Below are 27,398 nucleotides of genomic sequence, written 5' to 3' on the forward strand. Positions count from 1 at the left end.
AGCAAAAATGATTCAGAAAAATAAAGCTTATTAAAAAATTATCACAATTACTTAGACCTCCTCATTTGCTAGAGGCTAAGTCCAGGATCTAAAACTAACGTATTCCCAAGTTTCTCTTGGGCAGCAATAATTTTATTATCATCAGAGGTTCTGAATACAAAAAAAAAACTCTTTTTTTTTTAACACAGAATAGAAATGCTTATTAGTTATTTCTCCTTTTCAGCATATCTATTGTTAATTCTGTTATTTCTAAACAACATTCAGATTCATCGATTCATCGTGATCTGAATATTTTAGTTTTAGATTTAATATCTTTAATATTTCAGTTTTAAATTTCCTTCTCCATTTCCTGATAGAGAAAGCTAGATTTTTCATTTCACACTAAAACCCAAGCATTGTTAGAAGTCTGCATTTTAAAACAATACATATTTAGATGCACAATTGCCTTTTTTTCAGAGACTACAGTCAATGCAGAGAGGAAAATGAAGATAGGAGAATGTCTGGACTGTCAGAATGTCAGACTGAAGGGGAGCATCCTGCCCCCAACAGTAGTCAAAAGCGGACCTTTAGAGAATGAGATCAGAGCAAGTGTGTACAGGGATTCTTCTTCCCAAATACCCTCTAGTCTCCAACAACTTGTTGCTTAAAAAATGCCTAAGCTCTTGAGGTGGTATCCTTGTACTAATAATTCTCAATGGACTTTTCCTTAAATATGTCTGTCATCTCTGAAGCCCATACAGACTTCTGACTGCTTTTTTGCCTTTGATGTTCTTTGACCTGAAGTTCCAAAAATGCAACACATGATGGCTAGACTACAATATACTGCATAAATTTAATTGAATGTCAAATAAATTGTCATTACCAGGTTTTCATGCTTTTCAAAATTACCTTTCTTTAAGCAAATGAACATAACCCCTGTGTTGATACTAATTACATTGAAATGTACTGTAAGGGTAGCTGTAAATTATACAGCTCCTGATGTCAATCATCAGTTCCTTAGGCACTTTAACAAATGTTAGGGAAAAATTGCTGAATTTTATTTTTAACAAGATTTTTGGAAGAAGCTACAGAATGTGCAGTAATTTCTGTATCATGGCAACAGCCTAGCTGTGCAACTTCTAGTAGTGCCCAATTATCCACTGAGGCACAATAAACATTGCTTTGAAGAAAAGACGCAGAAAGATATTTATATGTATATTTGCAAATATGCATGCACACACACACACAAAACACATAAATAAACACACACACACATACTTTTAAGGAATATACAATATACTCTTGTGTTTATGGATGCAATAGAGATTTATATTTCAGAAGTCTGTCACTATCTGGCTATCAACTCTCCTTTCCCAATTTTCAAAAAGAATATTATTAAGGATTGGAACGAGTGTTCCCCACTCCAGTTGGGTGGGTTCTAGGTAGCAGACTGTATGCAGATAATGACTTAACAGAAGTCTGGGCCTTGCCTGTCTTTAGGCTGAAAAGCTCAGCACTAAGACGGAAAAGGGCAGTGAAGGTGAAAAGCTTTCCTGTAGTACTTACCGAGCTGTTTGCTACTTCTTTTTCCACTGCTGAAGATGACTCATTATTAGCTGGATTCTTTGGTGCAGCAATTTCTGGTTTCTTAACTTTTGTATCAGGTTTGTTTTCTTTGGCATCTGGCTTACCCCCAGATCTAGCAGGACTTGGTTTCTGTGAGGGTGGTATCCGTGCAAGTGTTGATGGTAATGGGTTGACATATTCATCATCTTCTTCCCTGAGCTCCTGTGGAAGCACTGTTGGATTCATTTTTACATAATAGCCATGGTAGTGACCATGCAGCTCCCCATTCTCTGTGCTGATGGGATTGTGATGGGCTGAAAACTTTGACTGGTGTTTCACAGCCACCTCCTCCTTCACTGGTGCTTTTGAATATAAAGGCTTGTTAACTGTGGCTGTTATATTCTCAGTGGCTAAAAGCTTTTTTTCTTGATTGAGTCTTGCCCCAGAAGTGGAGCTTTGCCTTTTCAGATGTTTTGAAGGAGAAGGCTCAGAAGGAAGAGGAGGACTATGCCTCGGACTTGCCTCTGGGGTTCGAGGGGGTGTAGTACCTTTTCGATAAAAGTGAGGTGATTCTTTTGGGGTTGTTGGTTTTTCCTGAACTTTTTCTTCAGTTTTTTCTTTCACCTCCATTCCTTCTTGAAATTTTTGTTTGATATAATCAGGACCTGGAAAATAGTATAATAAAAATATCAAGATTAAAACAAAATTAAGACTTCACAGTAAAATTATTGCATTGGGATGTCAGACTAGCCAATATTGCTAAAATGTTGGGGAAGGGGGTGTTACTCAAAAATTCACTGACTTCTGTAGAGATTTACCATAACTGACTTTCTAGTTGAAGTTACTGTAGTTTTTGATAATTCTTGGGACTCCTTACTGTTTTGGTTCAGTCACTTTATGTCTTTAGCTTTGCAAAGGGTAAAAAGGATATAAATAATCTCTGAGGAAAGTCTGAGGGACTGAAAACTGACTTACCTCACATATCTATCTATCTATCTCTCTATCTATCTATTATCTATCTATATATCTATCTATTTATTTTTTTTTCTAAGAGCTATGTTTTGAGGTATGCTTTGCTTAATTACCCTAATCTATTTAACTTCTACCCTCATGATGATAGCATCTATTTGACATGGAAGTGTTTAACAATCAGAATGCAATATCTCTTCTGCCCTTATAGACCACAGGTCTTTTTTTTTTTTTTTTTTTTTTTTCTTCTGTATGTGTGCACATCAGCTTATCTTACACAGATGTATATGTGCCTTGAACTCTGATGCACACTGGCTTTGTCTTCCTAACCTGATCACGCTTACCTTATGAAGACCCAGGTTAACCCCACTAGTGGATAACATTCTGCTTTGAGGTTAGGAAGACAAATTCTCTCACATTCACTAGGGAAGTACTTATATAGCAGCCAGTATGAAGGATATACTTGCACAAAATCCTAGCAAAACACCCATGAGCACACTCACCACCAGTGAGGACTCAGTGATCAAGGTGTATTTTTATGCACTTGTTCACATAAAGACAAGCTGCCTGAGATGTTTTGCTCCAGGGTTTGGTTGTCTGATTTAACAGTTTAGTGGAAAGACGGGAGCAAACACTCTGTTGATGGAATTAAATTGCTGTAAATCTGTCTGTATCGTGGGCAGCATTATCTAAATTTCTTCCTAGGAGCCACATCCCAGATTCCAGGATCAAGCCTGCGAGAAGTCAGAAATGGGGAACTCTGTTATACAGTGCAACTCTTTCTCTGCTTCTATCTTTGCAAATACAGCTACTTTCCTTTGATTTCTTTATCTTCTGTAAGTGAGGCTTATTTGTGTTTCATGTCAGAGAAATTCTGTGCCCAGAGAAAAATGTCTGCACACATTTTTCTCCTTTGAGTTTCTAGGAGGTTCTAGCTGCACTAGGCAGATACCATATTTTTACAGATGCCAGGAGCATATGCATCACTACACAACACTGAGATGAGAGGAAGGAACAAAGAGCAGCATGAAGTTTTCGGAAGTTATGAATCATCTGTTAAGTAAACATTGTTGAGAATGAGAATTACTCGGCGTGGAATTGCTTTTGAGGAGGAGGAGAATCACAAGGTTTTTGGTATCTTTGAAAACTGCTGGTGAAAACAGGGAGTTGTTGAAAAAGAAGGCTGGATTTAGACAAGCCAGGATTTGTTCTCAAATGGTGTTTGAAGAGGAAGCTTTGAGGAGATAAGCCTGCACAAAAGGATGGGACTAAAAGCTTGGTTCTTAGGGAATTTTGTAATCTTGGTAAAAGGGAAAGGCAGCACAACGCAAAGTTGACATGTATGAAATCACAGTTACGATGTGAGCACCTCAGGCTGGAACGCCCTCTCTTTAGCCTTGGAGTGCTGGTCAGGTGGCATCCAAATTGATCTTGTGCGTACTCTCTATAGAAGGCTGCTGCAGCACTTTTTGTTTCTGACCTACCTAGAAAACTCACATCCTGCGACAGCTCTCCACTGCCCAATATGTGTAAATATCTGACATTTACTAATATATCACAGCACTTGGACTGAAGGTACTTTGGTAAGAAGCATTCCTGGGCCTCACAAAATGTCAGCCTTCTCCACTGTTACCTGTGATCACCTAAAAGCCTTCCATGACTGAACAGAGTGACTGCCTCCTCCCAAAACCTCCAGACAGTTTTGGAATTTCTGAACCAAGGAGGGAGCCAGGTCTTGGCTGCTCATGTCTCTGTGTAGAGCGAAAAACAAACAAACAACAACAACAACAACAAATCAACAACTCTGTGATTCTCTGATTCTGTGAACTCTCCAAGGAAGTTAACTGTCAACAGGCTAAAAGTGTCATATTTTTACTGGGTATTTGGCAGCATTTGATGCTAAGTGACACTGAGCCCCACTAGAGAATGCTGTAGCTCTCTGCATCGAAGTAAAATCTGAGGTGTCTGATAAGACACAGAGCAATTGCTTCAACATAACAGAGCAAACCCCCTCCCATCCCCAAGCCCTCCAGTACATCACATACAACTATTAGAGATACATCCTTTGCCTCCAACCCTGCCAGACGTGTCTTTCTGACACTTAAATTCTTGGCTCTGTTCTGAAGTTAGCTTTGGAGATTCGCCAAGGACTTTTTTTACGTCTGTTCACTGTATTCAGTACAATCAGGTTATGCACCTGTCTGAACCACTGACTCCAAGCAGAAAGAACACAGTTCCTGCTTTCTTCTGAGGACTACGAATACTTGTCAGGACTTAGCATGCCCCCATTGTTAAAGGCATTATCCAACAATAGAGACATGGGCCACAGACTCCTCCTTTTTCTTCTGTGTAAGTGCACTCAACAGCCTGATTCTGAAGGAACAAGAGCCATAGCCATTTGGAAAGGGAGTCACTAACATTTGATCCTAGAAGGAGGCTTAGCTGCCTGTAATTTATAGGGAATACTTTTGAAGGTGGGAAGAAGGTGGGGTTGTCTTACCTGTCTAGGAAATAATCATGGAGTTCTGTTCTTAGTTCGAGAAATATGTAGATATATTATCACATATGATAATTCTGTGTGCCTAAGAAGAACCTGATCTGGAAAGCAGAACCAAGACATGTTTTCTAACCAAGATCAGGTTTCTTTGTAGATGAACCTATCTGTTTTCTCCTGCTGACTTGCTCGTCCTGCTACCACCTGTTCAAAATTGATGTGCCTTTGCTGCTGAAGTTTAGATATGGGTCAGTTTTGGTTCGTACAGCTAATTGTGAAGCCAGCAGTTGGATGGCACCCTAAAGTGTGAGTTAGTCAGCAGCTGACAGGAATAGCCTCTGAAAATGGAAAGGACTGTGTGGATACATACAATGTGTGCATGTGGAGTTGGATCCTGTAGTGAGCTGCTCTGCTTTGAAGAGCATTTTATAGGATCATAGAATCACAGAATATCCTGAACTCGGAAGGACCCATAAGGATTGTCAAGTCCAACTCCTGGCTCTAGACAGGCTACCTAAAAATTAAACCATATGTCTGAGAGCATTTTCCAAATGGTTCTTGAACTGCAGCAGGTTCAGTGCCGTGACCACTGCCTTGGGGAGCCTGTCCCAGTGTCCGACCAATCTCTCGGTGCAGAGCCTTTTCCTAACACCCAGCCTGACCCTCCCCTGTCCCAGCTCCATGCCGTTCCCCTCAGGTCCTGTTGCTGTCCCCAGAGAGATCAGCACCTGCCCCTCCTCCCCCTTTGTGAGGGAGCTGCAGGCTGCCATGAGGCCTCCCCTCGACCTGCTCTGCTCTGGGCTGAACAAATGTCATTTAATGCTTTGCTTTGGTTGCAGACACATTCATAGTTCTTCTAAATCTAGAATTTCTTGTGGAGTTTTTGTGTAAAATGTCCTTCCTCCTGGAAGGTCTCCAGTAAGTGATGTGACAGCATGGCCAGCCCTGTAAATGAGAAGAGAAGGGTGCTCTGGTTCTGCCATGGCATTTTTAGAGAGGTGACAGCCGCATGCTTTCTCCCGTGGCCTAGTGAGGTATACATATTAGCAGCATGGCGCTGTTTCAGGATTGTGGCTCAAGCAGTGCCTGAAAATGTCATCTTGCAGGATAGTATAAATGCAGTCAGTGTTTCTGAAGAAGGCTAAGAAGACACTTTGTACCTTATCAGCTCAGAATTAAATCTGAAGCTCAAGACAGATTACAGAATGTAGCTTGGATAGTGAGAAAAAAGGTGTGGATATATATTCATATATTCCAGCTTCAAGCTGTACGCTTGCCTATTCAGTCTGGCCAGTTTCACTGATTTTGGCCTCTGTGTGAAGAAGAAGAAGAGATGAAGATGTGGGAATAGGGTGGGACTGAAGGAGGAAGAGTTCTGGAGGTGCTGAATGAACCAGGACTCCTTCCAATAGGGTTGGTGACCCTTCAAGGAACAATTCTGAATTCCATAGTCAATATGCATAACTGAATAACCTGGCATAACTGAGTAACCTGGCATAAATCTCATTTCCACAATTTAATGACCTTTTGCCTCACTTTAGTATAATCATTTCTATATCCTCAAAATTATTAAGCTAATACTTCTTTTAATTGGAAAAGCAGTCCTATACAGTGGCAGATCAAAAACAAAAACAAAAACAAAAAATATGATGCTTTGTGGTAGGACTGAAGGACAATACATTTAAAAAAACACAACCAAACAACAACAACAACAAAAAAAAAACACAACACACAAGAACACTTCTGTGGTTTCCTATTACTATAAAGTAATACAGCAGTTCTTAGTAATATGCAGAATCAAAATATAATGGAATATTGAATTAAAACAGTACTATGTAAACTAAAATATACTATATTCTTGAATATTTTAGTTCAACACAGCAATATTTTCTGTAAGAGTTAATCCATTGTATCCTAATCTCTGGCAACTTTACATTTACTCTAGTATGACCTTGGACATCCCTTACTTGGTCCATGTGTAAAGAGTCTAAGCAGCAGACACTCAAGTTTGAAAGTTTTTCCCTGAACCAAAATTATCTAAGACAGGGAATTGTGTTGATATCAACAAACAATTTCCACGGTAAACATTTTCACAGTGGCAGGAAAGTTGTGTGAAACTTCACTAGGACATAAAATCTGATTCTGGGAACAGCAAAAATTTGGGGAGAGTAGGTTTTTCTGAGCTAAATTTGAGACACTAAGCAATATGAATGAGAGCCTCTCACCATGCTATGACAGCTGATATTCCTGCAGTCCTGCACTGTTTGTGACTGAAGCAGGGTCCTCTAAGACCCTATAGACAAGTGCAGGCTACAGGACCTGGGTATCTCTGGTCCTTTTGGTGGACTGGCATTCCACCTGTAAACTGGCTGGCTGTTGCACAAGAGGTGCATCCTCCTCATTCGCTTCCTCCTTTCCCCCCTCCTCTTTTTTCTCCTCCTGTTCTTATTTCTGAAGGCCAAGCTACAACCTTTAAATCACTTAAAAAGAAATTTGGATGGAAAGTGCTGTAATTATATACCCTCTGCAGAAATGCTAATTTGGGAATTACCTGGCATTACCTAAGAGACTTTACTTAATTAGGTCATCATAACTTGCATAACTATATTTAAAACCTAGAGGTTGATGTGTTCTTAACCACAGAGACTGATTTTGTTCTTCAGGCAAGTCTTCTCTATTTGTTCTTCACAGGAAAATGAAAAACAGAGCAAAAATCACCTTCTTAGTATATGGAAATAGAATTTAGGTTCTTACTCCATGCTGTTTTACAGTAAGTAAAAACAAACAAACAAACAAACAAACCAAAACAAAAAAGAAACAGCTTCTCTAAGAAAAAAAAAAAGCAACACAACTTTATTAAAAAATGTCTTACAATTTCTTCATGATACTTCTTCCACTCTTTGCTCACCATTCTTACAATTCAGGAAAAAACAGTATTTCAATTATAAAATTATTTTAGTTGTCTTTTGAAGATGGAAAAAAGATAGCAATATCTATGTATGGCTATATCTATGTATGCTCCAGAAAATACTGTTTAAAGTACAAGTGGGGCTGAAATTTTGTGATTCAATTTCAAAGTACATTTGAAGCAATCATTAAGTATTTGTTAGGAAACCTATTTCTGTTTTTTAAACTAGAATGCACATTATGTAACAGAACCTGACTAATTTTAGTACTATATAAAGAGTTAACTAATAACTGTACCTGTGTTTTGACCTAACACATTTAATTCCCAGGTAACAAATGCCAATAGCTTCAAGAAAATTTATGTTGTACTTCTAGATATATTCTATCCTGGAAGTGGATACTTTGATCCCTAATTCTGCTTACACATGTGCATTGTTAGCAGAAATACCTTCAGTCTTCACTGCAAGATTTACCTGATTGAATGGCGACAAGATCAAAGTTATTCTAACAGGATGCTGCAGTCCATATGCAAACTTCAGTGCAAATCATTGGTGGTACCAAGAAATGCCTCAAATCTGCCAAGTTTAGAGGCCCTGTTTTACTAAACTCCTGAATATTTCTTCAATAAAAAGAGTGAGTTTCTCCTCTGAAAAGTTCACAATCTAAAAATACAACAGAAAAGATAACAAAAGGGTTATGCCCATTTTACGGACGGGGGAACTAAAACAAGAGGAAATCACAGCCCAAAGCAAATGTTTCATCTGAATTCAATGGTAAGTTGTCAAAAAATGCTGTTATGCTTAAAGTTTTGCAAAATTCTTGGTAAAGTGATAGCCTGAAGCTGCACAGGAAGTCTTAGTAAAATTTAGGGGTGGAATTTAAGTTTTCTGAGTAGCCAAAAGCTAACATAGGTGTTCAGTCTTAAGTCTGTGATGTGTCTCCACAAATGTCATCTTCCTGGAGAAACTGGAAACTCTACTGAACTGGAATTCAAACATTGATTTTGTTTGTGTTTGGGAGAATGAAATAGTAAATGATGAATAGGTTATCTCAAGTTTCTAACTTCTCATTATATATCAGTACAAAACCAGGCCACAATATTATTGAAGCAAAACCTAAAGACTTAAGTTTCCAAGTGAACTCTACTAATTAAGGAAAAAAAATAATTTTTTAGTAATGCAGATTGCTATATACCGTTTGAGAGATAAGCCAGTAAAATTCACCTGGTTTGTTATCTTCTGATATGATCAATTGTTTTTTAGAGAATCACTGTTGGCAACGCTATCTGTGATCTCATGATAAGATTTATTTATTACTCTGATGAACATTCATAAAACCTTAGAAGTCTGCTGACATATCTGATGATCAATTAATACAGGACCTTTTATCCTACAAATATCCAAAATGCTAGCATGTTAGACTTCACAATAGGTTATCTATTTTATAATCATTCCTCAGTATTCAGGATGGTAACTAGGTGAGGGAAATAAAAATAATCATTTATCAGTCTGTTAAAATAAGAGATTCAATGAGTCATTAAGAAAGTGCAAATAACTATATTCAGTGAGTTTTAGAAAGACAGTTTTTTTATTATTGCTTCATTGTGGATATGCGTAGAGGGGGGGAAGAACTATAATTAACGTCACTAGTACTTCCTCTGTTTTATCCTTATTTTTCTGAAGACTACGCGTGTAACAGGAAAAAAAGGCTTTTAACTGCTAGGCTGCTGGCTTGAATTCAGCCCAAATGAATGGACGGCTGTGCAATGTCATGTATGAAACATGTTGATGAACACAGCAGAGTGTAGCTATGGTTATGGCTTTAGCAATGCTTGGCAGCCCTGTCAGCCATCTTGGCAGGCTGAACAGGGATGGAATGGGCCTGGAGTTGGAGAGGGTGGGATTGTAGCCATAGAGAAATCTATAATTGTAATCTAAGGTGCTCAAAGAGGCATAGGGCTCTGAGAGATGGGTTCTGCCTGGTTTAGATATTGTAGTTCAGGATGTTTTTCCCCCAGCTGTCTGCAGCACCCTTCTAATGAATATAGTGTCCCTGCAGCAGAACATGGAAGAGTGCAACTATTTCATGATTGGGCCAACATGCAGCAAAGTATGTGAGATATCTGGTCCCCAGACAGCACTTGACTGTCAAGTGGGAGGTGGGATTCTCCTAAAAAGAAATACCCTAATTCCAGTGATGCACATGTATGTTATTTAATTTTTTACTTCCGAATGACATATACAGACCTCATTACCCTTTTTTGGTTGCACCTAGTTGGTTATGCCATCTCAAATAATGGCTCTCCTTCAGCATACACAAGAATGTTTTAAACAGAAAATCATACATTGGCTAAAATTTAAAAATAAAGTTTACAACAAAAGAGAAATAAGAATTAAACTGTAAGGCATGGTTCACACTGTCTGTTGATATTTACAAGAAACCAAAGTTTGGATGCCTGTTTTAGCTTTTAGCATCTGATGGCACCTACATTTCTGTGAGGTATTACCAACATTTTAAAGGCTAGTAAGCAGCTTCCCTAGCAAGGGTCAAATCAAAAATCTCGCCTGGATTAATTTTTTTTTTCTTTTTCTGGATGGAGATACCATGGTTGCCTAGGAAAGCAAACTACAAGGTAAACATGAGGGAGAAGACTGCATGTTTTGCATAATCCAAACATATCCTGAAATATAGTGTTTACTATTTGGGATGCCTTATAAACTTTCTTGATTGACTTTCACTCCTAAATCCTCATTTCCTCCTCCTCCCCCCTTGAAAATACCTTCCCTTTGCTGAAATTTTATCCAGCTTAGGCTTCTGTGTTTTTTCAGTCTATTATTAACATTACTGCTTCCTTAAACACTATCCCTAGTAGTATAGAATCATAGAATCATAGAATATCCTGAGTTGGAAGGGACCCTTAAGGATCATCAAGTCCAACTCTTGACACCGCACAGGTCTACCCAAAAGTTCAGACCATGTGACTAAGTGCACAGTCCAATCTCTTCTTAAATTCAGTCAGGCTCGGTGCAGTGACCACTTCCCTGGGGAGCCTGTTCCAGTGTGCAACCACCCTCTCTGTGAAGAACCCCCTCCTGATGTCAAGCCTAAACTTCCCCTGCCTCAGCTTAACCCCGTTCCCGCGGGTCCTGTCGCTGGTGTTAATGGAGAAAAGGTCTCCTGCCTCTCGTAGCTTTTCTTCTCCTACTGCACTGGAGGCAACAGGGATACTAGTGTGCTAGCATGTGCCAACAGTTATATACTCACTAGATCCATGAATGTCATGGAGAATGATGCCTACGTGTATTTATTTTATGGAACTGTTGTGACTTGATCTGGTAGCCTGCTGTCCTTCAAGTCATGTACTACCAATGTGATCTCAAAATGTAACACAAAGATGGTGTATAATGTGATCCTATGCTACTGCCACAACCTGACAAATCCACATCATTATTTTGGGACATAAAAGTTAAAACACATGAACCTTTCACTTAGGAGTAACTTTAAAAGGTAGCATCACTAAATATAAGCATATTTTCAATTCAGCTTTAAATGCAGCTTTTCCTTCTTATTAAGTAAAGATAAGCACCTACAACAGGTAAAAACTGGTAGAAACTGCTTACCAAGTGTCTCATGTAGAACAATCCCAAACACTCAAATATCTGCGTATCAAGGATGCCCTCTCAACTATTTTCTTAACTCCTCTTAGGAAACAGTTTTGTGCAGTATCATAAACAATTTCCAAGTAGTTTTGCTAGAATATCTGTCTAGTATGTTTAAAATATCTGCCAATACTTTATTTTCCTAGTTTTGACATCAATAAAAATCTACATCAAACACTTCCTGTCACAGAGTTTACAAAGACCAAGAGTGCTGAGTTACTTATTTACTGGCTACACATACAGCGACATGCATACACCTGTCCAAACCCATGGCTAGTTTTTATGCCTCTGTATTTACTCTGTTCTGATATTTGCACAACACAAGGTAACTATTAGTGTGGCCTGTGAACTGACGACTTTGTTACTAGTCTATCTATTTCACACAGAGAATGAGCTTCTAAAATTACAAAGGTATTTGTTGAAAAGTATATGATATTACGTTATCTCAAAATGCTATAAGAAACCTCTTGAAAATATTAAATTGTCTTCTCAAGCACCTGGACTTGAGCTGCTAGCAACAACAAAGATAAAAAAAGGAAACGGAAATCATATACAACGTCACAAACTTGTGAGTCTAACAGTAGGATGACACAACAGAAACGTTAGTCTATCTGTAAGGAACTCAGACTGCCTCCTCTTTCCCTACCTGTCAGTTCCTGCAAATCTGAAGTTAATTTGAGTCACCCCATCATTATCATACTTGAATACAATACACAAGCTGCATTTTTATATTTTGTATTCCCAACAACTCTCCAATAAATAATTGAAGAATAAAGAAGAAATGACTCTCTAAAAGATTTCCTTCCACAAAAGGTTCCTAAACACGTCATTATGGAACAAACGTATATACACTGAAAGATCTGAGAGCAGGAAAAAATAGACTAATGAATCTAAAAAAGTGTCTGCAGCCAACACTAAGTAAAAACAATCTACTTATCCTGATTGTACAATCTCTGCTTCCTTTCTGTAACTGTTTTAATGGTGACTAAAGCTGCTGTGACATTTGTAGAAACAGAAACAAAATTCATAATTGTATTTGCATAATAAATTACAGTGTGTAGGCTCTTAAACTTTTGGACTCATTACCACTAGAAACACAAAACAGATTTATCCCACCTGATAGACAGCACTTTGAAAGCTGCACAGCTCTCTAACACCTCACTGGGACATCAGCTCATGGGCACAGAAATTGCTCATGACCAGCAATCTTAATTACTTCACGGCTTTCTTTACTTACCCTAACTCTCTGCTGATGAATACTGACAGAAGTTCAAAAAATATTTGACAAGATTATATGGTGTTGGCATATGGCTCCTGTATTTAGGCCAGGCTTCATTTTTCCAGGCTGGATAATATACACACATTGTACTTAATGTGAACGCTCCCAGCTAAATAACACACGTGCTATAATCTACTTGAATGCTTCTGAGCCTGCAGGCTGCTTATATGAAATAGCTGAGAAGGTAACTTTTAGCTTTTTCACAGAAAAAAGCAGAGCCTATTTTATATCAGCCAGGCTGCAATGAGGCATGAGGGAGATTGAAGCCTTTAGTCAGTGTGTGCTTTACTGTCATTATTAAGAATAGGACATGAATCTCTGTTCATGGGATCCTGCTTTCTGAAAACTGGAAAAAAAAATCCCTGGAAAATTTAGCAAATGTTAACTGCAGCAGTGGTGTTTTTTAAGCTCCTTTATGTCTATCATAAAGGATAGGCAGAAGTGAAAGGCTGTAATTTTGCTCTCATCACCACTGCATATTCTCTGAAGAGATAAGTATGTATATAAAGAGTTTGTTAATGTGGCGTAATAGCCCTCTTTACCCAGCAAAATTATATTTCTTTACATTTCTCCCAGCATGTTCACACTTTCCTTGTATGACGATGCCCAAAGCTATAGACACTATTTCAGAGTGCATGTCACTGGCATCATGCAGAGAAGGGACCATTACCCTTCTTCTCCATGACGTGCTTCTGTATATGCAGCCTGGAATAGACACTTCTCCTGCTGGATCACATTTCAGGTGCATGGCTATTACCCTGCTCCATGGGAGTCTGGCAACTGACCTCAACAGGAGCAGGTTCACATCTCATCTCCAACTGGCTGAGTCTGTCAGCCCTTAAGGCTGTCTCATAGCACTTCTGAGGAGCAAGTCACTGTCTTCAATTTAAATACTGATAATTCTGCCAACTAGCTTGCAATTGGTGAGCGGCTGTTGGTGTGAATGGCAGTGCTCACTTTCTGCTGTCTGTGAAACGTTACTGAGAACTCTGTTCCAGCTTGTGTTTGCAACATACCACTTCACTACTGCCTGTTGATTTAAATAATGTTGTTCACCATATTATAAAAACACACAACATATCACACATGATATTTAGCTAGTGATTAGTGAAGAATCAGATGAGATGACTACCAATTTCCATGTCATTTTATTGGCTTCTTTCTCCTTGCTATTTTACATTTCCATTTATTACTTTTTTTCCCCTCATCAACAACCTCCAGTATTCCTGTATTCCTGTAGAATCAGACAGGAAAACTATCTAAGAAGTTCTAAAGAAGTCCTTTTGAAAACACTATGAATTAGTAACTGTCATATCTTTTTTTTTTTTTTTTTTAATCTAAAATATACAGTTTATTTTAGTTCAGGATTAAAATGGGAACTGATTTAGGCTACCATATTTTAAATCAAAACTAAAATACTTATGTCTCTTAATATTTATTGTTCTCTTAGTTTATTCTCTCCTCTTGCATAGGATACATGGATTTGCCTCTATTTAACATCAAAGCTCTCAACATGAGCATCCCAGTTCCCAGTGAGGCTTTGATAACAGACTATTGAAGTTGTATCATGTACATTGCTTCTTGGGCCACATACAAACATGGACGAAAGAGCAGGGTTTTCTGTTTTGTATTTTGTTACCTTTACAGAATTTGATACCGTATACTAAGAAAAAATTTATACAAAATTTCTTACACAAACCAACCCTCAAGCTCCTGGTTCATCTGTTCACATACGCAATGTTACACAGATATTAGAAATTACTTAATTTATAGTAGATGCTCTACTGATACATCTCAATTAGCTTCAGATTAAAACAGGAACTACTTCCACTAAGCAACTTTAAGAAACCACAAAATGACACAACCTAGAGGTTTTTGGAGGACAAGAAAAATATCATTCATAGCTATCAGATGCTTTTCAATACAACAGTATTGTTATTTAGTAAATTTAAAAACCAAGTAAAATTTTCGCCAGTCATTCTAACTTTGGGCTCATTCAAAATTCATATCTGACAAAGAAACAGTGCCTGCATTGTTTGTTCTCTGAACACCTTTAGGAGCTTTAGGAGTAATAAAAAAGCAGAGCCTAGGATATGCACCCAGGGCTTGGGTTCGGGACAATCCATCAAGCATTTCTTATGCTTGTGGATTATGTAACAGTTAGACTCAGTACTGGGAAGACATGAAATGTCATCAAACAACTGAAATTACATTTGAATGATTTATATGTGGAAAGTAACTAGACAGGGTTTCAGACTCTGCTGATTCTAGTCAGGAATTTAGTCAGGAATATACTGCCTTTATTTAAACTCAAGATATTTCAAAGGGAGAACTACTTGTCACTGTGATTCATCATGTCATCATATGGTAATGGAAGACTTCAGTTTTTAAAAAGTTTCCTTTATCCCCTTGCATTTGTAGAAAAAAACACCACTGATTTATGAACTTGAAAGATGCAAAAGTCAGATAAAGAGATCCAAAATTCACTGCTTTTACAATATGAGGTTTTATGAATTTTGTTGGAGGGTAAAGGGTTAATTCAATATTTTTCAATATTAAGAAACAGTATGTCATGAAAACATGGTAGTACTCATTAAGCTGCATTGAACTTCTGGCAAAATTGATTTTTTACATTTAGCAATGGACTCAATTACGAAACTTATGAAGTGGGGTAACAGAACTGACTACAGAACTGAAAATGCCAGAACTGCACAAATTCACCAATCAGTTTAATTCTGGTAAGATTAGGGCATGTGCTTAGCCCTCCATCCTATTGTAGCTTCTTTCCCGAGATACTATTGATCTTTCATACTTTAAGAAAACCCCCTAATCACCATGTCACTTGCCATTCTTACAGTGTCAGTTCTCCCTCTTCATCTCTAAACTCTAGGTTTTCACCTCTAAACTCTGTTTGCAATAACCCCTTACTGCTCCTCTTCTCCAAATTTAACTCATACTTCACAGTTTAGCAACCAACAAATACCTTTTTAACCTCAAATGATACTTTCTGAAGAGCCTCGGCTGATTGCTTCATCATATCTCAGTACCAGTACTTTATTCTCAACCTCCTTTGACGCAGTTGGCCACATACACTTCTGGAACATTTTTCCTCTGTTAAGTTCTATGATTCATCCTCTTATTTTCCCCTCATTTTTTCTTACCCTCTTTAAACATACTTTCAAGGAAGAGAATCACAGATTACTCTGTTCTTGGTCCCACTTCCTTCTCTTCTTACACTCTTCATCCTGTCTAATCTCACCATCCAAAAAAAAAAATCAACTACCATTTCCATGCTGGCTACGTTTCAGTTCCAGATTTGACTCCTGTTCAGATTAAGATCTGAGAGAATAACTGTTACATGAATAAAATGCAGAAATCTTCATCCTCTCCAAATTCTCACCATGATCTTTCACACCATTCTGAAAAAGGCATTTATCTGTATTATGCAGGTCTATAACTTAAACACCGTATTTCTCTCTCTCTAAACTCTCTCTACTTTTAGGGTAACCTTAAGTCTTGCAGACTTTCTTTGAATAAAATGCTCTGTATATTATCCATCTATTTCTCTCTCCCTGGCAAATGTGGAATGCAGCTGCAAAGATCATTCTTTTTCTACCCTTTCCTCTGAAATACATCTCTGGCACTCCACTTCCTATAGAAACAACAGCAAAGAAGCCCACAGACCAGCAGCAAGTATTTATTGCTCGAGGTCAAGTAGAACTTGATGTTTTCATCAGCCCAGTATAACTGATATCACATGTTTAAAAACAAAACCCCTTTTCAACGTAATTTAAATCTGCACTAGTATAATAAAATCCTTTAAAAATAAATTTCCATACTCTAGTGAAAAGTAGCACTATAAGTAAAGTTCCCACAGTACAGACCTTGTTAGTTGAATTTCAACTTGGAACAAATATTTATGACAGTTATAAATAGCATTTATAATGGAAATGTTGACATGCTGTGATAATGCACCCATGTGATAGACCCTAATTCATCTTGTCCTTGGCTAATGGACACTGGGACGGACCAATATAGAAATCTACTGGAGCAGGACAACAGTGGTCAGGTTCTGTGTCCTGGAAGGAATGGATCTTTTGGAGGGCAAATGAATAATACTGAGTGGGAAACAGGAGTCAATTAAAATGCTAAGGTAGCACTGACATCCTTCTATCATACCTCCCATGGTGGCAGCTTTATAGAAGGCTTTAAAAAGGTACTTCATTATAGCAACTTTGCAGTGACAAAACCCAAGTTAGCCCAGGCTAGTTGCCTGACTATCCGGTTAGCTTCACAGTCAGATTCTGTAGCCTTCATAGTTGTATCTAGATGTAAATTAACTAGCTCAGTACTTAATGGAAGCCTATGAAAATTACAGTCATTTCAACAGCTTTATTTCTCTACAGGAAGCTGGCTCTCCGTTATTAGTTTTTAAAGTTAATTACGTGCTTTTTTTCCCTAAGCAAGTCACTTGATTATGTCACTCAAAAGTATGTTGGAGTGACTGAGAAAGCATTCTGGAAGAATGAAGGCCATTCCTTTGCAGTCTCTCCTCCTTCTCCTTCTCCTTCTCCTTCTCCTTCTCCTTCTCCTTCTCCTTCTCCTTCTCCTTCTCCTTCTCCTTCTCCTTCTCCTTCTCCTTCTCCTTCTCCTTCTCCTTCTCCTTCTCCTTCTCCTTCTCCTTCTCCTTCTCCTTCTCCTTCTCCTTCTCCTTCTCCTTCTCCTTTCTCCTTTCTCCTTTCTCCTTTCTCCTTTCTTCTTCTTCTCCTTCTCCCAACTCCCTTCTCTCTTAACCTAGATGCATTCAGGAGCGAGCTGAGCTAGCATGTGTGTGACAGTGGGGCAGGATGGATGCAGGCTCCCAGTGAGTTGAGTGGTTGTCAGTGGGCAGGACAACAGATGTGGAAGGGTGAGGGCATCTGTATCTAGGGTTTGGCAAGACAGGTGATAAATTTGGAAGTCAAGTGGTCAGACAATAGTTATAAAAATAAAGGAGAGAACAAGAATAAAGCTTGAAGCTCACCTTTTCTTTTAGTCCACCTTGTTTCTTTGATTATTAGACAAAACACAAGTGCCTCAGTATAGGGTTCTCCAGACTTATGTAGAAAGAGGATGGAAATAACAAATTGTACAGGAAAGATGCCACAGGAAGAATCCAACAACAGTTGCATGAGGATGATGAAGCCGTATGTCAAATCATTTCAGAAAACGAACAGGCTCTTGCATGACTAAGAATAACTAGTGAGCTTCCTTATGCTTTAAGGCACAAACTGATGGCATGGCTGGTAACTGTAATCAGGGGGAAATGCTCATTGTAATTGGCTTTTAAAATATAAATATCTGGCCTGGTCCACATGCATTTAGCCAGTACATTCCTGTTAATTAGCATCAGGAAGAAATCTCTCTTTCCTGTCCATATGGAGTTTGCATTTTGTGAACTGGAGGAGGTGGAGATGGCAGAGAAGAGGAAGATGGGAAGGATGTGTTTTCTTCCGAGGCTACAGACGTCAACTACTGGTCAAAAGAAAATGTAAAACCCAGTTTCTCTTTAAGACACTAGAAACCATCAGACATTGTCTATTGCTTAAAATGCTTTTATTTTTGAAACCAGTAACGTCAGAATGTTAAGCGATAGTGTTGCTGTAACGGTATCCAAACAAAATAAGAAAAAATCCTGGTAAAAACTATGAATTCTTATTCTTTTTATTAGAAAATCTTTGTTCCCTGCTCATATATTTCATCTAAAATTCCGTCCATCTCTTTAGCAAGAATTAACTGCTAAATTGCTTCTCTATTTCTTTTGTGCCTTGTTCAGGATGTCAAAAGCTGGAAGACGTTCTCGCGAGCCACGTGTGTTCTTCAGGCAACTGGCTGGCCTGATAAATAATCTGCCATAAAACAATTCAGATCTGAATTTCCAGAGCTTAATTGGTCCATGGTAAAGTGCCCAGACTACTCTTACCCTGCAGCAAAGTAGTTTTACCCCTCTTTCATTTAATCAAACGTTATTCATTCAAACTTAATGAAAGAAGAGTATACATTTGCTGCAGGATATATATGTACACAGACAATTACAGCTTAGTTGTCCAGTCTGTGCAAGTTCATACTTTAGCTTACCTCCTGACAGCGTGTTTACAAGAGTGTATGCTAGAGATGGTTTGTAGAATTCAGCATGAATGGATAAGTCACAGCATCCATTAAACTTATGCAGAACTAGAACAATCTTATCCCTTTTTACTGGGTGCCAAAAGCCTTTCTTTTGTCACGTCTTTGATACATCACTTCAATTAGTTATTTACCCTTCTCTAGGCTTTAACAAGAGACACAAAACTACTTTTACTGGTTTTCTCTGAGAAAATACAAAAATCTCAAACTGTCCTTGGATAACTCCCTTGACTGAGAAAAAGGCTCAGGTTTCATTTGTTTCCTGTCCTGACATGCTCTTTTCTGACACATCTACAAGTTTAGTGATCCCTAGAGGAACCAAACAGGTCAGAGCTGGGATTTCTCAAAATTTGTTGTTTTTAGCAATAAAAAGGTCTGTAAAGCCTGGCCTCAATAAAGTCCGCAACATTTGCTAAATGTACAAATCCTACAACCTTGAGGGTAGGGCTCTACAAAGATATTCTATCTTCATTGCTATCAACCACTAGCAGAATTTTGTCTGAGTCCAGCATGAACAAGATTAGAGAAAACAGCTCCCTGCAACGTTATGAACCTCTAGACCATGGCACCAACCTTTTCAACCACACTTATTCATACTTGCTTTCCTTATATGCAAATATTAAGGTAATTAATTAGTGTGCAAATTAAATCTGAAGATTCCTATGTCACCTCAACATTCATGATTCAGACTGACATAATTATTTGTACCTGCTGAATGTTGCTTTGCTTCCTAACGCTTTGTTCTCATTTCAATCTCCTTTTAAACTACATTACAAAGCTAGAACATCTTGGCAGCTTCTGATGAATGTCTTAATGAACATAAAATTTAAATGAAGAGAAAGTAATTGGGAAGTGAGAACTGTCATGGTACAATGAGTTATGAATACTCACTGTAATTATAAATTGTGTATAATACTAGGATATATGGCCCAGAAGGCTGCATTTAAAAAACCTGAAATTTAAGAGCTTTATCAAAGATTTTCAAATATTTATATGGACTTCGGTCTTAGATAGTGCAGGCAGAGATCACTCCTTAAGACAGACAAAAATACTTAACTTGTTTACGGAGATGTATATGTATTTCACATTTCTTTTCCCTTTCTTGTTGATTTGGTACATACATTTAGTTCTTGCTGACAGCATGTTTGTTTACCATTCTAAGCAGTTGAAGCAAAGAGAGAAAAATTACGCTTTCCCACCATAAGTAATTTTCAAGACAATTTAGCACAATGGTAAGCTTTCTCTTAACAATAGTTTTACAAACTGAGATACAATGTGTGTCATTAGCTTTTAGAAGCACTAACAGAAGCTTAAAAAGGAATTGTAAAAATAAAGAGCTCAAGCAACAGAAGAAAACCGAGAAATTGCCATTAGTAGGCAACAATGCTTACCTAGTTTTCATTCAAACATAAGAAAATGGTATTTGAAAAGCAGATTCTTGCTGCTGTTTGTGTGAGGGAATGTAAATATTTAAAAAATATATTTATCTATTTTATTATCTTAAATGACAAAAGTTGTTGCTAATATTGCCCTATCACTTGTAGTATGGCATGTGAGAAATATGTAAATAAGTAAGCACTTATACATGTGAGCCTCAGGGTTAACTGGCACTGCTTTGGAAGAGTGTATCTGAAAAAGACATCATGAGCACTGGGGATGAGAAGGCTCTCTGACACAGTAACACCGGAAAGCATCACAATGACGTACAAAAGTGGTGTTTTGCTGCAGTTTATAAGTGAAAGTTAGTCAACATCTCAGCATTTTGAAGTTATCCAAGCAAAGGGAATAACAATCTTTTCAAATGTATACAAATATCCTGCATTTAGCCATCCTGAAAATAATGAGGAAATGTAAAATTTAGATTCCAAAAGAGATATTTATCTTTTGACAAATAGCTAACTAATTTATAAACATTTCCATACAAAGAATAGAGTTAGAAGACGTTGAGGTGTTTTGTTACTCGCTGTAGACACATAGAGCTGGAATGAGGGAAAGGATACAAACCCTTTCTTTTGGTAACTGAAAGAAAAGTTTAAGTGAGAGGAAAATAAGAATCCTACACCTTCCTTCCCCAGATCTCAGCCAATTTGTCATCAATGTTACTTCCTATCCAGTGGCAGGAAGTAAAAAAAGACACCTAACAAATTCTTTATCTGGTGGATTTCTTGGTGTCGCATTTCACACCATCACCCGTTTACATGTTCTCTTGAGTATTCTAGCTATTTCCTTATTTCAAGGATTCAGCAGCTTTGAAATACTTTCACTCCAAGTGCTTTAACTCCTTCATTTCTATTCTCAGTCAAGCTTTCTTTGACAGTGTCCTTGCTACTAGTTCTCTTCATGACTGAAGTTCTTAACTAATGACCGATAAGATGAACTGCTGCTATAAAATGGGAGTTCATCAGTTGATGAAAGAATGAAATAGTGAAAAAATGAAAAAAAGAAAAAGACTTTGGCATCACAGGAGTCAATGTGGGCCACTGATATGATGAATCCACAGATGAGGAAGTATTGAGGTAATTTCCAACAGTGAAAGGTACATACTGATACCATGTTAAAGCCAGTAAAGTCTTATTGCTGCAATTACTTCTGTTGAGCACTGCCTATAGTTCTGGTCACCCACATTAAAGAAAGACACACTTAAACTAGGATGGATACAAAGAATGGTTGATAAGGGGAATGGAGATTCTAACCAGTGTGAGGTGACCAGCCTTTGACTTATGTACTAAGCAAATAAAATAAAAAAGCCCCAACCCTCCCAACCCCAATGGGGTTGCTCTCTACAACAGAATACTTAGAATTAAAGCAAAGAAAAAAAAAAAGTGTTGTTTAAGCTAACTGACAATAATGACTTATGAACCAGTTATATGTAGTGATATACATTGAAAATGAAGGAAATGTGGATTGTTAGAAAATGTTGAAAAGATAGTTCTTCAATTATAGGGTCTGTACTATGTAGTAGCACCTTTAATCACAAAGGGGTTTGTATCTGCAGAAGATTATGGTAAGTGTATACAATAATCTATTTTTGAATAAAAATGCAGACAAGTCCTCAAAAAGTAATAAATGATATTAAAACTCATTTGATAGGTAAAAGAAAGGACAAAATTCTGAAAATACATTAACTTGTATAAGTGAAGATCCATTTTACCTATTCAACCTTAAACTAAAGAGCCGTACACAAAAATATTAACTTATTGGAAAGACACCAGAAACACAAGGTAAAAAACACATTGCTTCTTTTACATCAACTTTCCAAACCGTATGACAGGTGAAAATATGTTGCAGTGTGACACAGAATTGATGCTATGATATCCTGAGTCTGGGACTAATCTTCCACTGAGCACCACAGGCATAAGAGGAAAGAGTCCCTCTCAAGTTATGTATGTGCAATGGCAAAGCATTCTCCAGAACTCAGCCCTTAGCTAGCCAAGACTGTCAAAATTTCCCTCAGACAGTAAAAAGTGTGTTCCTGTAATAAACACGATACAGAAACAACCTGAATTTCTGTTGATTTATATTCTCTGAAGTCTTATGTTGACATCATCCTGAAGAAGCTATTAACTTCAGACAAAGCTTGATACTGACTTTTTGGCACTGTTTTATACAAAGCAATAGTCAACAAATAATTAAAAAAATGAAAACAAAATCACCCTAAGGAACACGCAGTCTTCATTACAGTCACATAACTACTGCTTCTGTATAAACAACAAAATGGAACGAACTTTTTAATTTAACACAGAACCTTTCTACTGTAAGAAAAAAGACTAGCCACAAAACAAAACCAATCTATAATTACCTGGTTGGTAGAAATTTGGTGAAAGTTCTCTGGCAACTGCTCTTGCAATATCACATTCCTGGCGAGCAGACTGAGCGGCCTGATCCGCGGCATCAGCTTTAGCTCTGGCATGTGCAGTTCTGTACAGAGTAGAAAACAGTTTATATGCAGAGGAGTCTATTATGAGTTACATCAATAATGTGAGAGTAAAGTACTGCTGCTCTTAGCTATTGTGCACTGCACTGCATAGTGCAGTTAGTCCCACTTGCTGTGAATCACTACAAATCAAAGTATTCCACAATCAACGTGTTACTCAGTTTTTCAGTCTTGCTCATCCTTGTATCACATTTACTTGTAGGTACAGAATTCACAACTCAGCTTAATATTTAACTTTCTCAATAGAAGAAAAAAACAAAAACACAACAAGGTATCTAATTGAAACTGAGACTATGATTATTTGGTCAAATGCTAATGCACAGAAGTGTACAGAAGGTCAGACTGGGACACTACACTGACTCCCAAACAGGTGTCTGTGAGACCAGGACACATGGTGCTCAAAGGGACTGTGGAATGCCTTTAAAACAACCTTTACAATGCTTCAAAGTTAACATTCAATGCTGGGGGAACGGCAAAATTGAGGTATATTGTCCCCAAAATTTGAGAAATGTGTTCCACAGTCAGACCATGTTGGAAAAGAATCAGATAGAAAACATGTTTGATGCTTCAATAGACATTTTATATTTAAATTTATATAAATAAATATAAATTAATAAATACATATAATAAATAAATAAACCTCCATTTATATAAATGGAGACTTAACACTTCTAAATTCTTGTAATTCACTGAATTTCAAATCCAAAACAATCTGAAAAGGCAACTTTTCTGAAGTCAAGACAAGAGTTTGGAATGCTTTCATAAAGTAATCTTCACTCTGCTTCCCCCTTTTTTCTTCTGTTATTTTTAAAAAAGACTCAAGAAGAGTTTGTGCAAGTGCCTGTCACTACTGACTGCAAATTGATAGCTGTGTTACTGCACAATTGCATTGCTGTTTGTCCCATCTTCCCTCACCACTTCATTTTTTAAATGGTCATATGTATAAAAATTCCTGATGGCAGTGATCTCTGCATCTCTGCAGTGCTAGCACATAGCCTAGAGCTATAAAATGCTTCATTAGAACTGAGGGGAAGCTAAACATGGCAAAACAGCAGAGTTTTTCAGGGCCTCTAGAGAGAGTCATAACATTTCTAAAAACAGTTATATTCAATTTTATGATCTCAGGAATTTTCTCATAGCATTCTAGCAGAAAGCTTACATTTAAGTAAGAATAAATTAGCAGGACAACAAAAGCAGCATTTTTTATCCTAAAAGCTGGCTGATAACATCAACAGCAGCCATATAAATGAAACCCCCAAACTTTCAGTGATTTCTATGTAAAAAAATCAGCTTTATTTGCAAGGAATAAAGAAGAGTTCTATGTGTTTTAGACACAGGAAGAATTAATGTAGGTATTGTACTGAATGAGCACCAAGAGATTAACAGTATTGCAGACTTTGCATTTCTAAAAAGATGCTTAATCTCATAGGGTACTAGTATAAACACAGACATAAAAAAATACATAGACAGTTTCATCTGTGGTGCCTGAAGAAGATTTAAGTTACATCCTCCCCAAAATGTGTCTGTGGATAAATGTTGAATGTTATTTCAAAGCTTAACTTGTCATAATTTAATGGATAAATATCAGCTTATGTTGCTTTCTCATTGGTCCCTTTAGGTCTCCAAAAAGAAGATTATAATGAGGAAATAAGTGATAACACCTTTGACTTGTAGTCAGGATCAGGAAAGAAACTGTTAATCAAAACAAACACATGTTATAATCCTATATGTGTTCTGTGCAGTTCATGAATGGTTGTACGGTATGTGCTTGCTTAGTAACAGTAATCAAAACTGTTCTTTCTCTATAATCATTATTTTCAATTAGATGAGCTATTCTTAGCTCCTGCATAATTATGTCTATGTAGCGTAAACCTAATGAAGCAATCATAGCACTGGGACATTGTTTTATGAGACAATAATGTAGTCTGCACATGGATAAACTAGATTCTGATCACCCTTTTGTGATGATAGAACAACCAGACTATTCCCACATAAAAATAGTCTAATGCTATTGTCACAGCTGCAGTAGACACTTTGAAAGCTAGTACATGTATACTAAATGACCAGCATCAGGAAAACATACTGCCAATTGTTAATTGATGCTTGTGAATTTTTGTACTACTACACCCAAGAAACATCCTGTCTAACACGTACTGAAGCAGTGAAGGAATGGCATGGTTACTCACGGAATGAGCTAGTGAAGCTTAGCCACGTGAAGCTGGGCAGAAGCAAGTCACAGCAGGAAGAAGCTGGTGGAACAGAAGGCAAATGACTGCTGCTTTGCTTGGCTGCCTTATCTTTCACCTTTGATTTCTTTTTTGCCTTTCACTTCCTGCTGTTCTGCCACCTTTGTAGCTGCAGCCAGCCAGAAACGTGAGCACACGTCTGTACCAAGACTTCTCCCTGCTGGCCTCTTCAGCGAGCATCATCCACGAATGACACTTGGCAAATACCGAAAGAAGAGGAGAAGTGGGCAGCATCTAGCTCTGCATAACACAGGGCTGCACACTCCATCTGTGATCACACACTCATCATTATTTGCATTATTTGCTATTTAGCACCTTGGCATTTGGATGCTTTACTGGCTAACTAGCAATGTGTACTTTTTGGTCTCAATTTGCAATTGTATATTCAGACATTTTTTCACTTGCTGCATTCTTACTTATTGCAGACTCTAATATTTTTCTGTTGCTATTTAATTTTTTTTTTTTTTTTTTTTTTCATTCTGATTTTCACATTTGATTTGCCTGTGTGTTTTCCAAACTGCCTGCTTAGAGTAACTCCTGCTTGGCACCATGCTTTGTTGTACTTGCTTTACATGTATTCTGCTCTGCATTCCCCCACTAGTGGGGTTATTAGCAGAGACTGTGGATACGGATGTTAGTTTTGAATGACATCTTTTGTAAGGGAGAGACACCAAAGCCAGACATACTGAAATGCAACTCATTTGCTCCACTTACACTCTACACAGTGTAGGAAAGTGTATTTCTTGAACTTGTGCCCTGGAGTAATTTTGTCACTGTAAAGTCTTGAAGTTTTGTTTATTATCAGTAAGTACTCAGGGGCATTTAAGCCTGTGACTTGATATATAAAGTCAAAATCATCCACTATCTACTTGAGATTTTTTTTTTCTTCCCCAGAGAACTCCACATATGTTGTTGCAACAAGAAATCTTTATGGGAACTTCTGAAAGAGAAAACTCAAAAATCTTTCGTCTCCCCAGAGCCAAGAAAAAGACTTCTGCAGGTTTTGCATGCTGTTCTACACATTCTTCAGGAAGGGTTAATCTGTAGTTTCAGCAGCAAAATAGAAACTATGCAGGAAAGTACGCACCAACCCACAAACTACAAAACAGTATAGGAAAATATTGACCTGCTTTGCAATGCTGCATTCAGGTTCTAACCAACAGCAAAGGAACTTTAATGATTTATTTTCTTTTAATTCAACAGAGAGTAGTTTGTGAAAATGAATTCTTATCAACTGTATCACATAATACGCATTACTAAGTTTGGAATTGCCATGTGTATTTATATGTGTATCTACCTGAAAGCATTATCCTACCATTAATATTCCGTATGATGTCTCAAAAGGGCTTGAAAACTTTCAAACCAATATAAAATTAATGTGTTAAAAATAAATTACATTTAGAGGAACAGTCTGCCACCTAACTGATGAGTCCACAGTGGTCTTCAATGCAATCATGACAGCAATAAATTCAAGTCATACCTGTGGTAGGAATCAAGCTGTACTTTAGAAAATGAACCCACAGCTGCAGAGCCCCTAAATCTACCAGTCTATGTCATGAGTGAATGAGTACTGCAGTGAATGGTTAACTGAATAACTTCTATGAGAAATTTCATTTGGACTCATATCAGGGTTTGATTTTCAAAGAAGACCAAGTTTTCTAGACTGCAGGACCACTGGTATTGCTACTGATACCTCTTTTCTTCTCTGTTTGGATAGGTAGGTAAACCTGTTACATGGGTCCCAGCTACACTCAAGAGATTATAAGCACAGAGTCAGGGGATCTTACAGTGTCCCCTTCCAGCAATGCTGCAATGAGATTTCCATCTACTTATGCTTGAAAAGTGACTTGGAGGAATATTGAGAGCTCAAGAGCTTAACCAACATTATCTAGCACTCTGCAGCAACAATGCTTACATATAATGCCATTTGTCTTGCATGCATTATGTAATGTTTATCTAAATTTAAACCCCATTTAGAACTGTCCATTACCCTCCAGATTATTTTGTATTTCCATGATATCCTTCAACATACTTGAAATGCATGTTGATTCAGTGTCAACCAAAAATGTAAGCAATGTACGTTTACTTTGTTTCATTTTCCAGCTTGTATTAAACATAAGGATTCCAACGTAAAGCTGTCCAGTAGCTTGCTTACTATTTCTTAAAATGATAGAAATATTTTTTCTCAGTTTTGTTTGTC

At 37.6% G+C, this 27,398-nt stretch overlaps 1 protein-coding gene across 5 annotated transcripts in view; it reads right to left on the reverse strand.

Annotated features, from left to right (window-relative positions):
• The window catches only part of JPH1 (junctophilin 1), an 89,565-nt gene that overhangs the window by 12,885 nt on the left and 49,282 nt on the right, over nt 1-27,398 (reverse strand). For all 5 annotated transcript variants that reach the window (XM_068672114.1, XM_068672113.1, XM_068672112.1 and 2 more), the window contains exons 3-4: nt 22,818-22,936; nt 1,546-2,210 (exon numbers count right to left, since the gene is read on the reverse strand). In XM_068672114.1, coding sequence (XP_068528215.1) covers nt 1,546-2,210; nt 22,818-22,936 — 784 coding nt within the window. The remainder of the gene's footprint in view (nt 1-1,545; nt 2,211-22,817; nt 22,937-27,398) is intronic.

Source organism: Anas acuta, chromosome 2 (genome assembly GCF_963932015.1).
Source record: "Anas acuta chromosome 2, bAnaAcu1.1, whole genome shotgun sequence".
In the NCBI taxonomy this organism is placed as follows: Eukaryota; Metazoa; Chordata; class Aves; order Anseriformes; family Anatidae; genus Anas; species Anas acuta.